The sequence below is a fragment of the Crinia signifera genome, chromosome 7 (assembly GCF_055691185.1).
Source record: "Crinia signifera chromosome 7, ASM5569118v1, whole genome shotgun sequence".
Classification (NCBI taxonomy): Eukaryota; Metazoa; Chordata; class Amphibia; order Anura; family Myobatrachidae; genus Crinia; species Crinia signifera.
Window position 1 is genome coordinate 69,174,223 of NC_139223.1, and position 17,934 is coordinate 69,192,156.

General features: G+C 42.3%; 1 protein-coding gene across 1 annotated transcript in view; it reads right to left on the reverse strand.

The window, feature by feature from the left end:
* Positions 1–17,934, reverse strand: part of LOC146020296 (multidrug resistance-associated protein 1-like) — a 93,648-nt gene that overhangs the window by 69,908 nt on the left and 5,806 nt on the right. Inside the window, exons 2-7 of the mRNA XM_083153290.1 lie at positions 11,717–12,021; positions 10,854–11,030; positions 3,358–3,483; positions 2,102–2,239; positions 1,844–1,969; positions 1,402–1,463 (exon numbers count right to left, since the gene is read on the reverse strand). Coding sequence (XP_083009416.1) covers positions 1,402–1,463; positions 1,844–1,969; positions 2,102–2,239; positions 3,358–3,483; positions 10,854–11,030; positions 11,717–11,758 — 671 coding nt within the window. The 5' untranslated portion in view covers positions 11,759–12,021. The remainder of the gene's footprint in view (positions 1–1,401; positions 1,464–1,843; positions 1,970–2,101; positions 2,240–3,357; positions 3,484–10,853; positions 11,031–11,716; positions 12,022–17,934) is intronic.

Here is a 17,934-nt window from a genome sequence, read left to right on the forward strand (position 1 = left end):
ATAAGCATCCTCCTTCATGAGGAACATAATTAGCAAGAATCCAGTATGTATTAGTGACTTGATGGCTGCAGCCTATTAGTACTTAGACAATGGTGTCCAACACATCGTACTTACTTGCCAATTCCCACACTGCTTAGCAAGGCGTTCTCACAGATAAACTCATTTTGTTGCAGTTTTACCATAACAACACCTTAGTTAATTAACATGGCCACATATGCAGATTTGTGCAGTTATTAAAGCAATGCATTGATCTAAAAAGACATCTGCTAGACTCCTACTCTCTAACATCCTCTTATTATTGATATTTTGGGGCAGAAGTATTAAGCCTTAACAAGAGATAAATGCAAGGGTGATAAGGAGAGATAAATGCCCAGCCAATCACCTGCCAACTGCCATGTTACAGCCTGTTTTTAAAAAAGTCAGTAAGGAGCTGATTGGCTGGACGTTTATCTCTCCTTATCACCCTTGCATTTATCTCTTGTTAAGGCTAAATACATCTGCCCCTTTATGCTGTACCAAAAACAGCAAGTCTTTGGGGAGTTGAAAGTTGTGTTAAACCATGTAACCTCAGAAAGCAGGGATATTTGGGCATGTAACGGCCACAGCTTACGCTACGGAACTTACGTAGCATAACCCGCACCACCCAGGGTCCACGCCACCACCTATTACCTTTAGTAAAGTTGTGGCGAGAGTGGGGATGATGATGCTATTCTGAAAGCGGCTGACATAACTGGTGTAAGCTGTGGCCGCAGGTTATTGTATTGTCAGATGTTCCTGTTGCATTGCGTTTTTTATCTATAAATAATAATATTAATAATAATAAAAAATGTGTCCTCCTACATCTAGCCTCAATAAACCGTGCAGCACGGGACGCTCGTTGCACGTGAGCCACCATGTCCCGTGCGGCTCTGTTAATATTTAGCATATTTTGCCAACTTGATGTCGTATTTGCAAAGCGACTAGGACGCACAAGGAAATACATACAACACTTGTACATTCTGTGCATAATATAAGAGTGGAACAAGCATTGAATTAACCTTTCTAATTGGATTGTATGCCATGAGCAACTTCTCCACTGGCACAATTTACCATTCTTATCACTGCTTCATACATTTACCCCTCAGTCGCACACAATATACAAGTGATCTATATCAAATTATTCAGTGCAGTCTCCTTGGTGCGTCCTAGTGGCATTGTGTTGCCACCAAGATACATTTTCATAAAAAAAAAAAAAAAAATGCCCAAAACTAGAAAATTCTCCCACAACCTGGAATGCCAAGAGAGGCTGTCTGGTGTGTCAGCAGCAAAGTTGTATGAAGACACATCTGTAACTAGAAAAGGGAACACATGAATCAAACCAATCCTTACTTGTATGCAATCTATTTGTTTGACTTCACTTACGTAGTAAACCAGCTGAAAGTGACTTGGGAAAGGAAGGACGCACTTGACACAGGGCACGGATTCTGGGAGAGGGAAAAACATCAGCATGTGACCATACTACTCTTGGAAAGCTTTCTACTGTACTTGCAGTTATACATGCATGCATGCAGTGATTCGGAATAACCCTTTGAGTGCCAAAATCTCTGTGAGAGATGATGAAAATATCCACTAAAAATGCCAGAATAGATTTAATTTTCACACCTATTTTGACAAATTCACTTGGCACTCAAAGGGTTAAGGATTCTCCCGGATGTCTTCTTCCCACTTATGAGCAGAAAAGCAGAGTGGTCATCCAGGCTCCTTTCCACAATGCACAAACCTGATACATTATTTAATACTGCACAAAGACAGAATTAACAATACTAGATGAAAGTGGTATAAAGATAAATAAAATGTAACATACGGACTCGTTCTTCACGTGGGAGAAAAATGGAGGCTGATCGTTGAAGAAGGCCAGAACGAACTGGAACAGCACCAGTATGTAGTAGATCATGAACAGTGTGAATCGCAGTTTGTCAATCACTATGGTCTTTAAAAACAAAAATGCAATAAACCAGAATAAAATGAATTGGTTATCAACACATACATTTTATATATCCCTCTATAAATATTATTTACACCAGCCAGGCTCTGATATAGAGGATTGATCCTCCACACTTACATGAGAAAGGCTTTCGGTGATTTTGGTTCGCAACTGGAAGGTAGCGCATATTAAAGTCAGCAGCCAGAATATCAGCAGGAGAAACGAAGAACGGACACCTTTAACCCTCTCGTATTGGATAAGACAAGTAACAAGAAGCTGCCAACCAAAAAGAAAAACATTGCTCAGATTTACGGCAAATGCGGACCAATTGCTTTAGTTATAGATTAATTAGCCACTATATAGTGGCAGCATAATGGCACAGTAGATAGTGTAATCCTATTTGCATGTGTGTCCATGTGCTACAGTAGCTATAAATAGATCCATAGACTGTAAGCCCCAATGCAGCGGAGGCTGATGTACAGTACGTGATCATGAATGTACGGTGTAAATATGGGCCTGATTCAGACCCTATATCATGGCTGCGGATTAATTAACGCATGCGCATGGTACACAGTGCGCACGTGCGAGCAGTCCGTGCGAACAAAGCTAGCGATGGATGATCATTGGCACCCTTTCGTAATTTGATTAACAGGCAGCCTTTGTTTGTGGGTGGCACGCCTGTGTTTTCTGGGAGTGCCCCAGAAAATGCAGGCAGCGCCCAACCGTCAGGAGGAAGGGACACTGATGGTAGCAGCGATCCCGGATCCCGATTTCCCCATGGCCTATGCAGTGCCAAGTAAGTCTAGACTTAGTCAGCGACTGCGAACAGGGGGAAAACCATTAGATGGTGAGTGATTGCAAGTGGATTTCCCCATGTGCACGGCGGTGGGGATCCACACAGGTGGGCCAGCGTTTACCTGATCATTGGGCTGCGAAGATTCGCAGCCTCACAATCCGATCTGAAGCAGGCTCTATATTAATAACATTTTGAACTATACAGCCAATGTATCGCTGATCATGGAATTTTATCAATAAAAAATAATAGTATTTTTCATATTTACACATTTATGGGCAGCGTTCTGTTCACTGATACAGTATATAGATCTAGATTTGCTATCCAATACTTAGAGACCCCTGAAACCTATTAGCACACAGGGAACATAGTGATGTACCAGGTTTGTACAATGTCAGTACAATGTAAAGATTAGTTTAATAAAAACTGCTAAAGTGAGGGAAATTACCATTTGTCATGATAAGCCCCTTAGGTATTGATAGTGTAGAATATACATCTGTCAATATTGAGAAATGATAGAAACATTGCTACTAGAAACACAAAAACATTTACATTATTTAAATTACACACACACACACATAAATTCATAATGCAGCATTACCATTGTAGCTCCAACTATCAGCGGGCTAATGAGGAGAACCGGCGGTTCTGTGATATTGTGGGTCATGTTCCACACCGTGTAGAAAAGGTCTATATAGCAGATAAGTGCCAACAGAGCAGCCAGACACTGCAACAAGAAAGGAGAAGAACATTCAGTGCATGAGGAATTATTTGTATGTGTGGATTCTGGCTTTACAAAGCACACTTTGAGTGAGAGCAAAATTGCTGCAATGATAATGAAACCTATGGTTCTAACCATGGGCCTAATTCAGCATGGATCGCTCATCGGAGAATTTGCAGCGAGCAGAAAGTCGACACTCAGACAAAAAGAAAACACGTCCCTTGCAAATCTACCAATGAATTTCAAAAATATCACTATTCGCTATTCATTAACAATCAAATGATATCTCTAGTCTGCGCAAACGTGAGTAAGTCTGACCCTACCGGGCATCTGCGGCAGAGACAGGCTACTTGCAGTCATCTATAACTTTGCAGATGAGCGCTCAGGTCTGAATCAGGCCCTTTGGCTGCAGGACACCTTGGAGACTGCTCCTCATACATTACATGTAGATCAGCGGTCACTGGGCCACACCCCCTTAAAGGTTCTCCTTGCCAGTAGAGAAGGTCCCCAGATACTTTTGCGAGTGGTAAAGATATGGATGATGGTGGTGCAAGAGCTACTGGGATTTACAGCTATGGACCAGGATACCCTCTTGTGGAATGCCAATTGGTTAATGGAATTAAGCTTCCTAGGGGTAGCAAATAAATATTCAATACAAGACAAATATATTATAATCAAGCAGGATGTTACTTTGTTTCTTATAACTCATGCCCAGACTATCTTGTGGTTATTGCAATATTGGGTCATATTCTTTGTCACGCTCTCTATAATGTCACAGTCTATATAATAGTCTATTATGGTTTGCAATGTCAATGGCCTGCACTGCAACCCAGAATTAATCATTTATTATTATTATTTTTATGTTTTTACAACCTACTTTTGCCATGTAAATTTCTTGTTGTATAATATTTGAGCCTTATGTTTGTATTTAACATTCTGCTATTTGACTTCTTTTTGTATGTATGGTTCTGCAAAAGTCAGCAAAAACTACTCAACTTGCAAAACAGTTATACCACAGCTGCTGCTTTACCTAAAGTAGCACATACACTTAGCAAAGTTATTTATCAGCACACAGAGTGAATGCTTCATGCAAATTACAAACTTACAGAATACTTTTTGGAACAAAAGTACCCTTAGTTGTTACATGGGTAATAGAGAGCACCCAGATCCTAAAGCTGCAAAATTAATGTATACAAGGAAAGCCAATTACAGTATTTGAGTGTGTTATCAGGAGCTGAACTTCTTAAGGTCCATTACTATATGGGTTGGGTACAGGAGACTGGCACTTAGAATGCCGATGGTCACATGGCTAACAGTGGCATCCCAACATCTAGAATCCCAGCACCTGGTGGGTAAGTATACCAACCCTAACCCTCCATTTGTGCAGCCTAATCCTAACCTTCTTGCAGCTTCACTGTCACCATCTCCCCTTCCATGCAGCCTGTCGGGATTCTGACGGGTGCTGGGATTCCTACGCAAGTCTTCTGCCCACCGCGGTGCCCACTACATTTGTGTATATGACCATACAGGATATGTTGAACAGGTGTATCCATTACTAATCTTAGTAACATGGGTGCATAGGTGGGCTACATCACCATGCTTAAGTGTCTGGACAAGTGAGTCCTATACAGTTCTCATTAACAGCACACAAGTGTTAAATTAGCAAGCATATACAATTCATGGTACTGAAAACTGTGGTGGATACCCCTGCCCAGCAGCTTTTGCATACAGTAACTAGTTAGAATATTTCCCAACACATGGGAGTTTGCATTAGCAGGTGGAGACAACACCAGCACACAGAAGCGAGACCTTGTCATAGTGTTATTTGTAAACTTTTATTTAAAACAAAAAACTCCAACATCATGTGAATAAGTGTGATACACACCTGAGTGGCCAAATGTAATAGGCTAAGTTTGGTGGCTGTGTAGGAGCCTGGCCATGCTCAGAGGTTTTATTTAAAGGGGAAATAATTTACAAGCTACAACCATGCCTTGTGAATGATGGCCCCTTTAAAAAAAAAAAACCTCTGTGTTCCACCGGGATCCTGCAAGGTCACCGAACTTAGAGGCTATAACATTTCGCCATATAATTAATGAACAGGTAATCTAATGCTGCACACTAGTGTGACATGGTGGGTGACAGAGGTCTACTACTTTTCTCCACAGTCCTGCGAGTACATGCAAACCACAATACTTCTCAGTGTTCCTGCACCAGTACCAGTACTCCACTATTACTCACTATCACTAGTGTACATGTAATAGTTAGTACTGATGTACCTGCTATTTAATCAATGAACCAACACCATTGGTTAAGCAACTGGGCTAGTTTTTTAACATCCGCACACACATTTCCCAATAGTGATTAGACGAGCCAGGCATTACTCTAGTGGGTACTTGTTTCCTAGCACGGCGCCCATCGCATACCATACTTAGTGGTGTGCGATGCATGCGATGCGATATTCATGTTAATTTAACATGAATGCTTGTACAATGAAATATCGCATAGCATTGCATGCCAGCAAATGGCATGATATGCGATTTTTAATTGTACAAGCACCCTGATGGGTGCTTACAATGTTAAATGCACCCCCATTGTCAACGCCACCCCCACTATCAACACCAACCCGAAGCGTGGCGAGCGCAGCGGTACGCATCCTAAGACCTTTACATACCCCCACTATCCACGTCAGCATGGAGTTGATTATAGACAGTGCGGTGAGCGCAGCGACCCACCGAGCCCGAAGCGTGGAGAGCGCAGCGAGCCTTGCTAGGGGCCGCAGAATACGAGCCCAAAGCGTGGAGTGCGCAGCGAGCCCCGCGAGGGGACGCGGAATACATGTAAAGTTATCCGTGTCCGCTTGCCACGTGTCGGGCTCGGTGGCTCGCTGTGCTCGCCACACTATCTAAAATCAGCTCCACGCCGACGTGGATAGTGGGGGTATGAAAAGGTCTGAGGACGCGTACCACCGCCGCCGCTCTCCATGCTTCGGGTTGGCGTTGATAGTGGGGGTGGCGTTGCCAATGGATTTAACATTGAAAGCACCCATCAGGGTGCTAGTACAATTAAAAATCGCATTGCATCGCATGCCGCTATATTGCATGCGATGCGATTGTATAAGATGTACTACGATCAAAAGATTGGGCACCGTGCTAGGAAACAAGTACCCTCTAGTGTTTCCCAGATGGTTTGATGTATTTAGTTTAGACAAACTTCACACAAAAAAGGTTAGAATGATCCGTGCCAGAAAGACTTCAACACTGTAGACACCAGGGATTACCAATCCCAACCATACGATACAGATACAAATATGTATTCACCTCATTTTTTGTATCTGTATCGTATAGTTTAGACAAACATTGGGGCTGTTTAAGTCATTATGGCCAAATGTAATACGGTGTGAGAATCAAAAAGTGGTATTTTGGGAGAGTTTTCCGATTTATTTAAAGCAGCAATCAATTACAAAAACCAGGTTGATTTTGCCATGTAATTGTTTGCCGCTTTAATATTACATTTGGCCCAATATTTCTCTTTTCTGTGATGTCCACAAGGTGTGAGGCTCGGTGAGTGAAGTGACTAGTTGCATTGCATCTGTTGCAGCAGTTCTACACATACGTAATTCAGAGAGTGCATAATGCTGCTGGAAAAACAATATGATATTATAGGAACATACCACGTCTATATTCCCCTGGCTATATTGTTGGAATGCTCCAGTGGGATCCCTGCAACTGCTGGTAACTCTGCACATGGAAACATGTCTTATTATAGCTTTCAGCTCTAGAAAGTATCAGCAAGCAGAGAACTCCAATGGCCAGCCTGCTACAGGGCCCCACACACAGGGTGACTTACATGCATTTTCTGAGCGATTTTACTAAATCACTCAGAAAATGCATGTAAATTGCTGTGTGTGTAGCCCACACAGCAATTTACATGCACACCCCCCGCCGTTTTGAAACTTGGGCAGATTCAAAACGGACCTGCCGGTAAATTCAGTGCAGACGCTCAGATGCTGCTGCACATCTCCCGCATGTGTGGTGCGGGGATGTGCAGGGAGGGCCATCTGAGCGACTGTCAGCGAAGACGCCGCTGACGCTGTGCCAGTAGCCCCGCTAAAGATGCCGCCTGGAAGTCCCACTGAAGACGCACGGAAACAAGACTTCTCCTGGACACGTCACGCCTGCCATCTCCAGTCGGATGGATGCAGTGAGAGGAATCGACGCTGGAAGACTCCGGAGTTGGTAAGTATTTTTTTTTTTACACTGTGCAGCTGTGCCACAGGACACTGTACCACCAATGATTAAACATTTGGGGGGGCATTGTACCACCAATGATTAAATGCTTTTTGGGGGGGCGATGACACTACCACCAATGAGGAAATGCTTTTTTTTGGGGGGGGGGGGGACACTATCACCAAAGATTAAACATTTTGGAGGGGGGGACGGGGACACTGTACCACCAACGATTAATGTTTATTTATAAGGCCTCTGGCCACCAATGATTTTATTCATTATCAGCCTGGCGCCCACTGCCCTGGGGCACCATGGAGAGCCTCGGGCTTCAGCCCAGGCCGGTGTCGCCCTGGAGGGGGGGGCGGTCCCATTTATTGGGTTGGTCCCCTCTCCCCCAGGGACCCGGCCCAGCCACAGAGGTAATGCTTTGGCCGCGGGACCTTATATAATAAGTGTCCCCCGGCTGTGGCATTACCCTGATGGCTGTTTGAGCCCGGTGCTGGTTTCCAAAATATGGGGGACCCCTATACCTTTTGTCCCCTGTATTTTGGGAACCAGGACCAGTCCTAGAGCCCGGGGCTGGTGATGCTTGTGGGGGGGACCCCAAGCCATTTTTTCTTTCTTAATTTTAATGCAAGAATTTTATAATGAACCATGAGATTTAAAATCTCTCATGCTGAAGCTCCCATTATGAATCTCTGGCACAAATGTAGTATGGAGGGCCCTTTAGGAACAACTCCGCTAGCCGGTTATTACACGTAAATGTACAGTAAAACAAATAATAGCAAACATCAAAGTCATTTATTTTATTGCTTAAAGACAGGATCATAAAGTCTCCACAGTAGGAATATGCTTTGTCCTTGAAGCTAGAACTGTAAAACACAATATTTGAACTTCTTTATGAAGTGGCAATATATGGATATAAAAGGATGGGGAACTCACAGGACTGCATTAAATATAACATTTATATCTGGAAACATATTATTGCCACTCAGGCAATATACAGATATTAACTGTTTATGTGTTTGTTTTTGCTAGCAAGACCAACGCCCAATGGCTGGTAGCATTAACAAAATTAAATTGGCCATATATTTATGCAATTTTGGACAATTTCGTCTGATTCGTACACATCGAGCCAAGAAATCAGATGAAAAGTGGAAAATCACATGCGTTTTAGATCCAATCCGACGTCCCGTGCAAATCGGATTGCAGCCCGTACAGAAGCCCGTAAATAAGATCTGGTAAGACTTGCTGGGGTCACAAGATACATTGTGTGCAAAAAGAGCGCATATCGTATGCAATCCTGCTACACAGGAAGCTGTTGGGTGGTTAAAGGGGGATAGTCTGTGACTTCTACCGTTGAAGAAGTTGCAGTAATGTATGAAGGTGTTATTCTGTGACAAAATGGAGACACACCTCTCACACCAGCAGTGGTGCCAAAAGAGGAGGGGAGGGGTATTAAGTACCTGGGCCCAGGAGATTCTCTCTGTTACCTGGAAGCTGTATCTGCAGTAATTCTTCTCAATCCAGCACATGCTGATGTGTGCTGGGCTGCAGTGTGGCCAGGGAGGTGTATTTTTACAGTATTTTATTCTAAGGGTGCATGGCAACACATCCCATGATTTAGGCCATGCCCCCTGAAAAGTACCTGGGCCTAGCCTGGCTCTCTACTGCCCTGGATACATACAAAAAAGGCTCACTGTCACTATGGGCTACGTAGCGGCATGGAAGAACTAATATTCTCAAAAATATTTATGGTAAACAGTCTTCAAGAACTATTACGGACAGGTCCAGAAATAGGAAACTTAAAATAAAGGACTGCAATTATAAAATTAGGAAGTAAGGAAAATGTAGTCAGTAAAAATAAAATTCTTAATTACCTTATTGATATGTGCACATTTTTACAGAGGTCATATAAATTGCATAGGTACATAGTAAAGTCTCAAGAAACAGAAACCAGTCAGACAAGTTTAGCTTTCATAAATATGCAGTACATTGTCCACAGATTACAGTGACCGCACATTTTCTCACTGGGCTTCAAAATACATTTAATACCAGCATAATAGTGTTAGTAATACGGCATCTACTAGATTGTGCAAGTAGCATTAATGCTAATAGGGAATTTATGTAAATGACAACTATGGGATCAGGAATTTAACTGCTCCCGAAAGGAAAAACCAATGAAAATATTCATCCTCAGTTAGTATATAAAATAAAAGTCCTACAAATCTGATGCTGGATGTACTGCAAGGCGTAAATTAACTAAAGTATGAGTTTTTATAAGTGGGAGGCGTTGCCCATTGCAACCATTCCCATTCTACTTATCATACCTAGCACATTCTAGATAGAGGATAATAGGTAGAATCGGAAAGGTTGCTATGGGAAACATTTCTTCCTTCAAAAATCTCACACTTTAAACTTAAAGACTTAGGGGGTATTCAATCAAGACCTGTTCTTTCGGCTTAGAAGTCAAATATGCAAAACAATTGTCGGAACTGGACGCAATTTTCACAAACAAAAATCCAGCACGGTTGGAAAGCAAATGAGCTCGTTGATCCACGGGATTCCCGGCCGTTCAAGATTTTTCAACAGTGGAAAACTCTGCACTTCAGTTGGAATATAACTTTGACATAAAATTGGTGGCAAGTGCCATTTTTTTCGACCATCGAAAAAACGGCACGGAATTGAGTAGTAAATTAGCTAATCTAACTAGATCCAATTGGCCTTCTACCAGCTTCCAAATAACTAGGCAGAACTTGGCCCTTTTATTCTAAAGTGAGATCTTTAGCAATAAGGTTTTACTTGAATGACAATCAAAATGGAAGATTAAAAAGGCGTTGCCTTTGAAATAAGAAAATTGTGGTATAGTGTATAGTATATCAGCTTCTATAAACCATCCTAAAATGTTCCGTTTTTTTTTTCTTTTTTTGTTATCACATTTAGTAAAAAATTTTAAAACTATAGCCACCAGTAGCAGGGAACCAAGAAAGAATAAACCAGAAAGAATAAACCAGCCTTCAGTATGGGACAATCGCTATCATGAGGAAGTCTTACTGATTAATTTACATTGCTTCCGCTAAATTACAGCTAAAAAATAAACAAATAAAAAACAAACATTCACACCTAGTAGCAATACTGCAGAATACTCACTGTTTTTGCTTTACTGAGCAAGGACATCCTGATATAGTCTGTGCCATAATGTATAAGATAAAGTATGTAAAATGGTGAACAGGCAATTAGGTAAAAGCAGGGTATCCAGTAAAGAATGGTGTTATGAAAGCACCAGGAGAAGTCAGGGTTATCTGTTTGCCAGGTCTGGCTTACATTCTGCAAAAAAAGATAAAAACATTTATTTAAATATCTTATGTAAAATAAGCTGGAAGACGTAATTGTAAGACAAGAAAACACACACGTGCGGTGATGAGAATAATAAAATATTGAGGTGCCTCTAGAAGTCTCGTTGCGCTTGATCCATAAAAATAATCATTCATTACTACTTTCTTTCAAAATGTTGTACTGAACCTTTAAGTCCAGGGCGGTTTCTTTCTTCAGTTTTATTGATTTCAAACCTATGTCTGCAGGGCCACAGTATTTCTCTTAGCACAGTAGATAAAGCCGGCAACACTAGTTACTACCCTGCATCATAGCTTTAGGGATCCATAAGTAGCTAAATGTATTACGATTTCAGACATTCAATAGGACTCATTGAGGCTGCATCGCTTATATGATCCAAACAGCAGTTTCCCATTTGTTGGAAAACTGCGTGTGAGCAGTACCCGTTCCGGGCATGTGCAGAACAGGTCCTGCCATAACATCGCAGAAATGCAGGCAGGGATGAGGACCGGGGCAGCCAGCGTTCAGGCTACATATAGTCTATGGAAGGACTACTATGACAATTGCATGCAGTATCTGTGTTTGAATATTATTGGTTTTCTATATAGAAAAGAGCGCACCCATAATAAACTAACCACATCTACTTGTATAAAGCATTGCTGCGGGAAGTTTATACTCACCCAGAATATCTCAGACTCATCGAGCTTACAGAGCCACTTCATCCTGGCAGTAGGTAAGGCGAGCTCTAAGCAATAGCAGGATATAATCAGCCAGAGAGTACCAGGTGAGCTTTGTCAATAAAGGCCGTTGTATAAAAGAACATGCTTTGGACCAAGGACGGCCTGGGGTATTCTGCAATATTGTCTATAGTGTTACTTCTATTTAAGACTTCACCAACATTCCAAGATCTTCCTCTCATTGTTCAAATCCATTTCTGAAGTTTCCTTTACATTCTATTAAGCAGCCCAGTTTTGCCAATCACACCCTGTAAAAGAAAACATCAAATGTGATGTGACTACGGATACAGATCTAAAATGCCCACCCACAAATGGAAAATACTGATTTCACATTACAGTGTTAAATATATATTGAGAGATATGCATTTGCCAGACAGACAGATTGAAAGCGCTCTAACTTAACCTCTTTAGTTTTCGTAAAATGATTTGTGTAGCACTTATTCTAAAATAACCATTTGTATTTAGATTGGCACAGCTGCATGTTACTTCTGCTGTTGCTACATAATCCTGCTCTGGCTCACTTCAAGAGGCGGTGCTGGAAGATTAGCGGTGCTGCGCACTGAGATAGGTCAGACCTGGTTCAATTTTGTTATTCTGTAGTGCCAGGGAGAACACAAGGGAGGGTACTTGCTAAATTCTAGTGGGCTAAAGGACCTTTCACACCCAAGGGGAGGAGCAAGGCTGGGGGGACTGCTCCTTTACTATCCACACCAGGTGTTGAGCGAAGCGGAGCAGAGCTAGGGTCCGTTTTGGTCCCTTGTTCAGACCTTGCTCCTCCTCTCTCTGCCCCCTCTCCTCCCCTGTCATGTGACCAGGTCCCTTAGCACACTTGAACTTAGACCTAACCCAGAAGGGAGGGGCAGTACCAGAAAGAATGAGAGAGTGTTGTCTATACCAGGCATAGAAGGGTCCAAGTACGTTATTCACGCAGAGGAAAAAAAAATTTGCTTCTGATTTGACAAGCTGGGTAGAACGAAGTGTTTTAAAGTACACATTGTTGCTTTATTTAATTAGATGGAATGACAGCTATGGTAAAAATAAGTAGTATAAGTATGTGTGCAGAGTCTAATAAGGATATAAAGGGGCATACTAAATTTCTTTGCTAAAATTGGAAAATGTAACAAAACAAATGGTCTTCCGGTGTTGGTCTAATTTTGCTTTTAGATCACAAAAAAAAGCACAAGTAATAAACAGAAGATGCTTGTTACAGATCAGAGGTTTTTAAGAGAGACAGAAAAAAGGTACCCAAAGTACTGTAACAATATTAGGGCATGGAGCATGGCAGAGTACACATGGAACAGTCACTGCCTCCTGCACAATGTCTAAACTGCGGACAGAAGTGACAATTCAATGGCAACATGTTATTTTGATATAATCTTCTCTAAAGCGGCAAACACACGGTGCGATAATGGCATCCTCCCTGGAGCTATAGAATGAATGATTTAGAGCATACACACTGAACAATTAACAAAAAATAAAAAGATTATGGGGGTTATTCAATGTTTGCTAATATTTCCGAATATCGGATCACATCTATTCAATGCGGCCATTTCTGACCGCATTGGAGCCTGTCAGATTGGACTTTCTAAAAAAGTTGAATCTGCATGGTCAAAAACCGTCCGGGTGGATTGTTGAATCCGTGGCCATGTCTAACAAATACATGTGGATTTCGACAATCCACATGTATGCCGACTGTCAGAACATTGAATACCTTTAACAGTTGGAATCAAACATTGAATATCTCCCAAAGACAAACAATTTGCGAACGCGCCCCCATAAGCGATTATGCGCAGGCCATCAACTTTGGTCCCCGTTGCGAACAGACCAGAAACATCCCCCTAGTGCTTCACCTAGTCCTAAACGACAAAGGCAATATTGGACAACAACCCACAGGAGTGTTCATAGTTATCCTACGATATTGTTATTGTGTATATTGTCTGCTTTTATGACAGTGTGTACGGGGCTTTACCGGACACTTGCATGACATGTATGTCGTCTTTGAAATAGACTGGAAAATTATAGTAGACTGGATCTGGCATTCTCATTTATTTAACTCCTTATGGTGAGTAAAATGTTAGAACAATTAAAAGATACTATGCTAATATGCCTATATGCTTATGCCTGTAATATTATCTTCCTGATTGTGTGTTTGGACTTAGTGGTGTAGTACTGCTGGGGCTTTACCAACTACAGTGGCTGAATTTATATTCATTAATTCTATATATAAAATGTATATATAAACTGTATGTATGTATGTATGTATATATAAACTGTATGTATGTATGTATGTATGTATGTATGTATGTATGTATGTATGTATGTATGTATGTTCCAGCATAACTCTGGAATGGCTGGAGCAATTTAAACCAAAATTGGTACACATGTGACTTACAATCCGGTGAAAAAAATACTGTGGCGGTAAGACACCCCTAGCATCCTCATGGGGGTCCCGGGGGCCTAAAAATGGGTTAGGCTACTACACAAAGTGGGTCAGGGAAGCAAGATATGCCAAACTTGCATAACATAGAGGCGGTAGAGGACATTAATTGGGTCCAGATTAGGTTCCCAGCCACTAAGAACCGCAATCCTGACACTGCCGGGGTCCTGGAGGCCCTAAAATGGGTCCTGCCACTACACAACGTGGGTCAGGGATGCAAGATATGGCATAGTTGCATAACAGAGGGGGTAGAGGACATGGTGTTTAAGAAAAAAACACTGTGGTCAGATGCGGGAACCCACCACAGACAGGTGTATGCCGGTCACACCATGGGCATGGCAAGTGGCTAAGCTTACAACAAAAGAAGGATAAAGTTCAAGTAATAAGAATTGTGCAACCAAAACCTGAGTAATGCCAATAAAGAGAAAATATGTTTTATATCCATAGCTTAGTAATAAACTATGGATATAAAACATAAAATAACTGGTGTGATAAAACTTCACTAACAAACAAACAAACAAACAAACAAACAAACCCTAATAACACCAGATGGATCATTAACAAACTGATGACCACTATCATTCACAAAGGAGCAATAATGAGAGGAACTTATAAATCAGGCTACGACTAGCCCCGAGGCACCCAATTCTGTGTGAATCCGCAGGAGGGTGTGAGCAGAAATCCACAAGACATAGATTTACAGAACACACAATTGAAAAGATTTGCTCACTTAACCTGGGAGCTACATCGCTACCAAGAGAATTAAATGACCAACCGAAGACATCTTCCCAGTAGTCAGTTCCACTTACAAGATATACAAGTGCCATTTATCATATATAACCCTTTGTCCCTACCAAGATGTCACTATAAGGCAAAAGCTGTGCTACATTAACAGAGGTACAGATGGATCCCCTCTCATTCAATCCCAGCGAATGCCAGAATGTCCCCGCTGGCGAGCGCTTGCAAAGAGGGACTCCATTAGACTGGGACACGTGAGCGTCTCACACTCACGTGCGCCCCAGTCACTCGGCGCCGGAAACCCTGCCTACTTCAGGGAGACGGGCTAATGGGGAGGCGGCGGACGAATGCTAGGAGCTCCCTCGGAACGAGGCATGCGAGCGTCTCGTGCAGGCACGCCCCTTCCGACAGATGGCGGTGGCAGCTGGTTATTCTATTCTGCAACACTGACAGGGGATCCATCTATAATAGTATTCATTTGTTCATTCTAGCATCCTGCACCTTTCAAAACATGTGCAGTTCATCTTTCCTGCCTGGGGTGTCCCCTGGGTGCTCCTTGTACACACTTACTGTATCTGTATCTCATTGTTGAGGTACAGAGCAGAAGCACCACAGCACAGAAAACCACCACAGGCAGAGAAGGTATCCAATTGATAGTTCGACATTGACAAAAAGGTAGTCATGGCAACAGCTGACACATGGAAAGGTCGGCGTGAGATTTCAAACATTTTCCCTTTTTTGGACTTCATGCGTTCCGGTCCACGTATGCTCAGATTAGGAATGGTAAAGAGTGCTGAGCGAAGCAGTAGCCAAACCAGGAACCAGGCCTGAAGGATGGCAAGCAAAGAGTTCCATGCAAGGGTATGTGCTAGACTAATTGGGGGGTGCATGTGCTACGGTGTCAAATTTGACACAAAAAATGTGAAAAACTGTTCCAAGATTTGCAATGTGGACCTATTGTCAATGTCATCCTAGTGCATATACTAGGAGCCTTCTCCCCTTGGAGACGTCGTCCGCGATCCACACAGAACCTTCCCTGGTGGCAGGATTGCATGTACTATATAGCATGAGATCTTTTTGCATGCGATCCCAGCCTAGCACTTTTCATGCAATGGATTGTCGCAATCGCATGCAAGTGCCCAAATTGCATGGACATCACCCAGTGTACCTGAAGTGCACCTGGAAAAACTGGTGCACTCAAAGGATTTGGATTCATGCCATGTCTAATAGAATAATTCCATATATGTCAGAAATGCACGACTGCAACTTGTTAAATAAGTTAATTAGAATGAATTGAACAGACACCTTTTCGACCTATAGAAAACAGATTACACATTACAAGTGCATATTTATTATTTATTTACAGTTTCTTATATAGCGCAGCAGATTCCGTTGCGCTTTACAATAGGAGACAGTGATAAAACAAACTGGGCAACAACAGACAGACTTGGAGGTAAGAGGGACCTGCTGCAAGCTTACAATCTATAGGGATATAGGAGGGAAACACAAGGACAGGCAACAGTAATAGCATAGCAGTCGCACCAAGTTACAAGTCCAGAAGGGAAACTATATAATACATAAGTGACTCAGAGGGTTATGCGTATGGAACTTAAATAGGATAGGCTTGTCTGAAGAGGTGAGTTTTCAGGGAACGCTTGAAAGTTTTGAGACTAGTGGAGAGTCTTGTTGAGTGTAAAATTCTTATTGTCCTGTTAAATTCCAGGCAGAGATTTTGATATTTGTCAAATAATGCTATCAGTGGATGACACTATGCTTTACATACTTCATGAAGCACAAACTCAATTGCTTACGTATGCACAGTCCTAGCAAATTAACACAAGTAAAGAGGGATAAAATAAGACAATAGTACGAAGTATTATTATATTAATCAGGTTATATATATGATCAACCTAAAGTAGCCAGTATGAAGTTCATGCTAGGAGTAAGCACAAATTAGCATTAGCTGCTGATACAGGGATGCTCATGGGTTGTATTTATTTATTTATTTATTAGCAGTTTCTTATATAGCGCACACAGATTCCGCAGCGCTTTACAGAGAATATTTGACCATTCACATCAGTCCCTGCCCCAGTGGAGCTTACAATCTATATTCCCTACCACATGTACACGCACACACAGACATTCTAGGGTTAATTTTGTTGGGAGCCAAATTAGCCTAGCAGTATATTTTTGGATTGTGGGAGGAAACCGGAGTACCCGGAGGAAACCCACGCAAGTACGGGGAGAATATACAAACTCCGCACAGTTAGGGCCATGGGTTGTATGCAGGAAACTAAACCCACGGCCAATCAAATCTGCCCCCAAGTCTGGTGGTGCCCATTGTTTAAGTTCTACAGGTAAAAAAAAAGCTGTCCATCAACATATGTTAATGAACTTCCTTTAAGATTCAGGTTTTCAGTTGCTAACCCTGTACATTAATATTGCCTAGGGCAGGGGTAGGCAAGTAATTTTTAACCGAGTCCGAATATTTCTAATTATTTTGATCGAGGTCCACAAACACAAAATCAAATATATATATATATATATTCAGATATTAGATTTGGTGTTTTGTGGACCTCGATTAAAATAATTAGAAATATTCGGACTGCACAGACAGTGCTCAACAGCAGCCCCCACCAGCGGGGGAGCACAGTGCGCACTCTTCACAGAGGTCAGAGCCTCCGGCAATGTCCGCCGCAGCAGCACTCACACAGCCGCGGGAGCGTCTGCAGTTACCTCCTCAGTGCTGACGGCTGCAGTCCCAACTCCACAAAGCAGCTGTGGGCAGGTCAGCAGGATGGGGCCAGACGGAGGAGATCTGTGTCTGCGTCCCCGTCGTCCTGGTAATTCGAGGTCCGAAGATCTGGCGTCTGCAGTCCTGAGCCAGTTGCCGGTCCCTGGCCTAGGGGGTAAACTCACTAAGCAGCAGCTTTTCAACATGTGGGGTTCTCTCATTAACATTGTCCTGTTAAATTCCAGGCAGAGA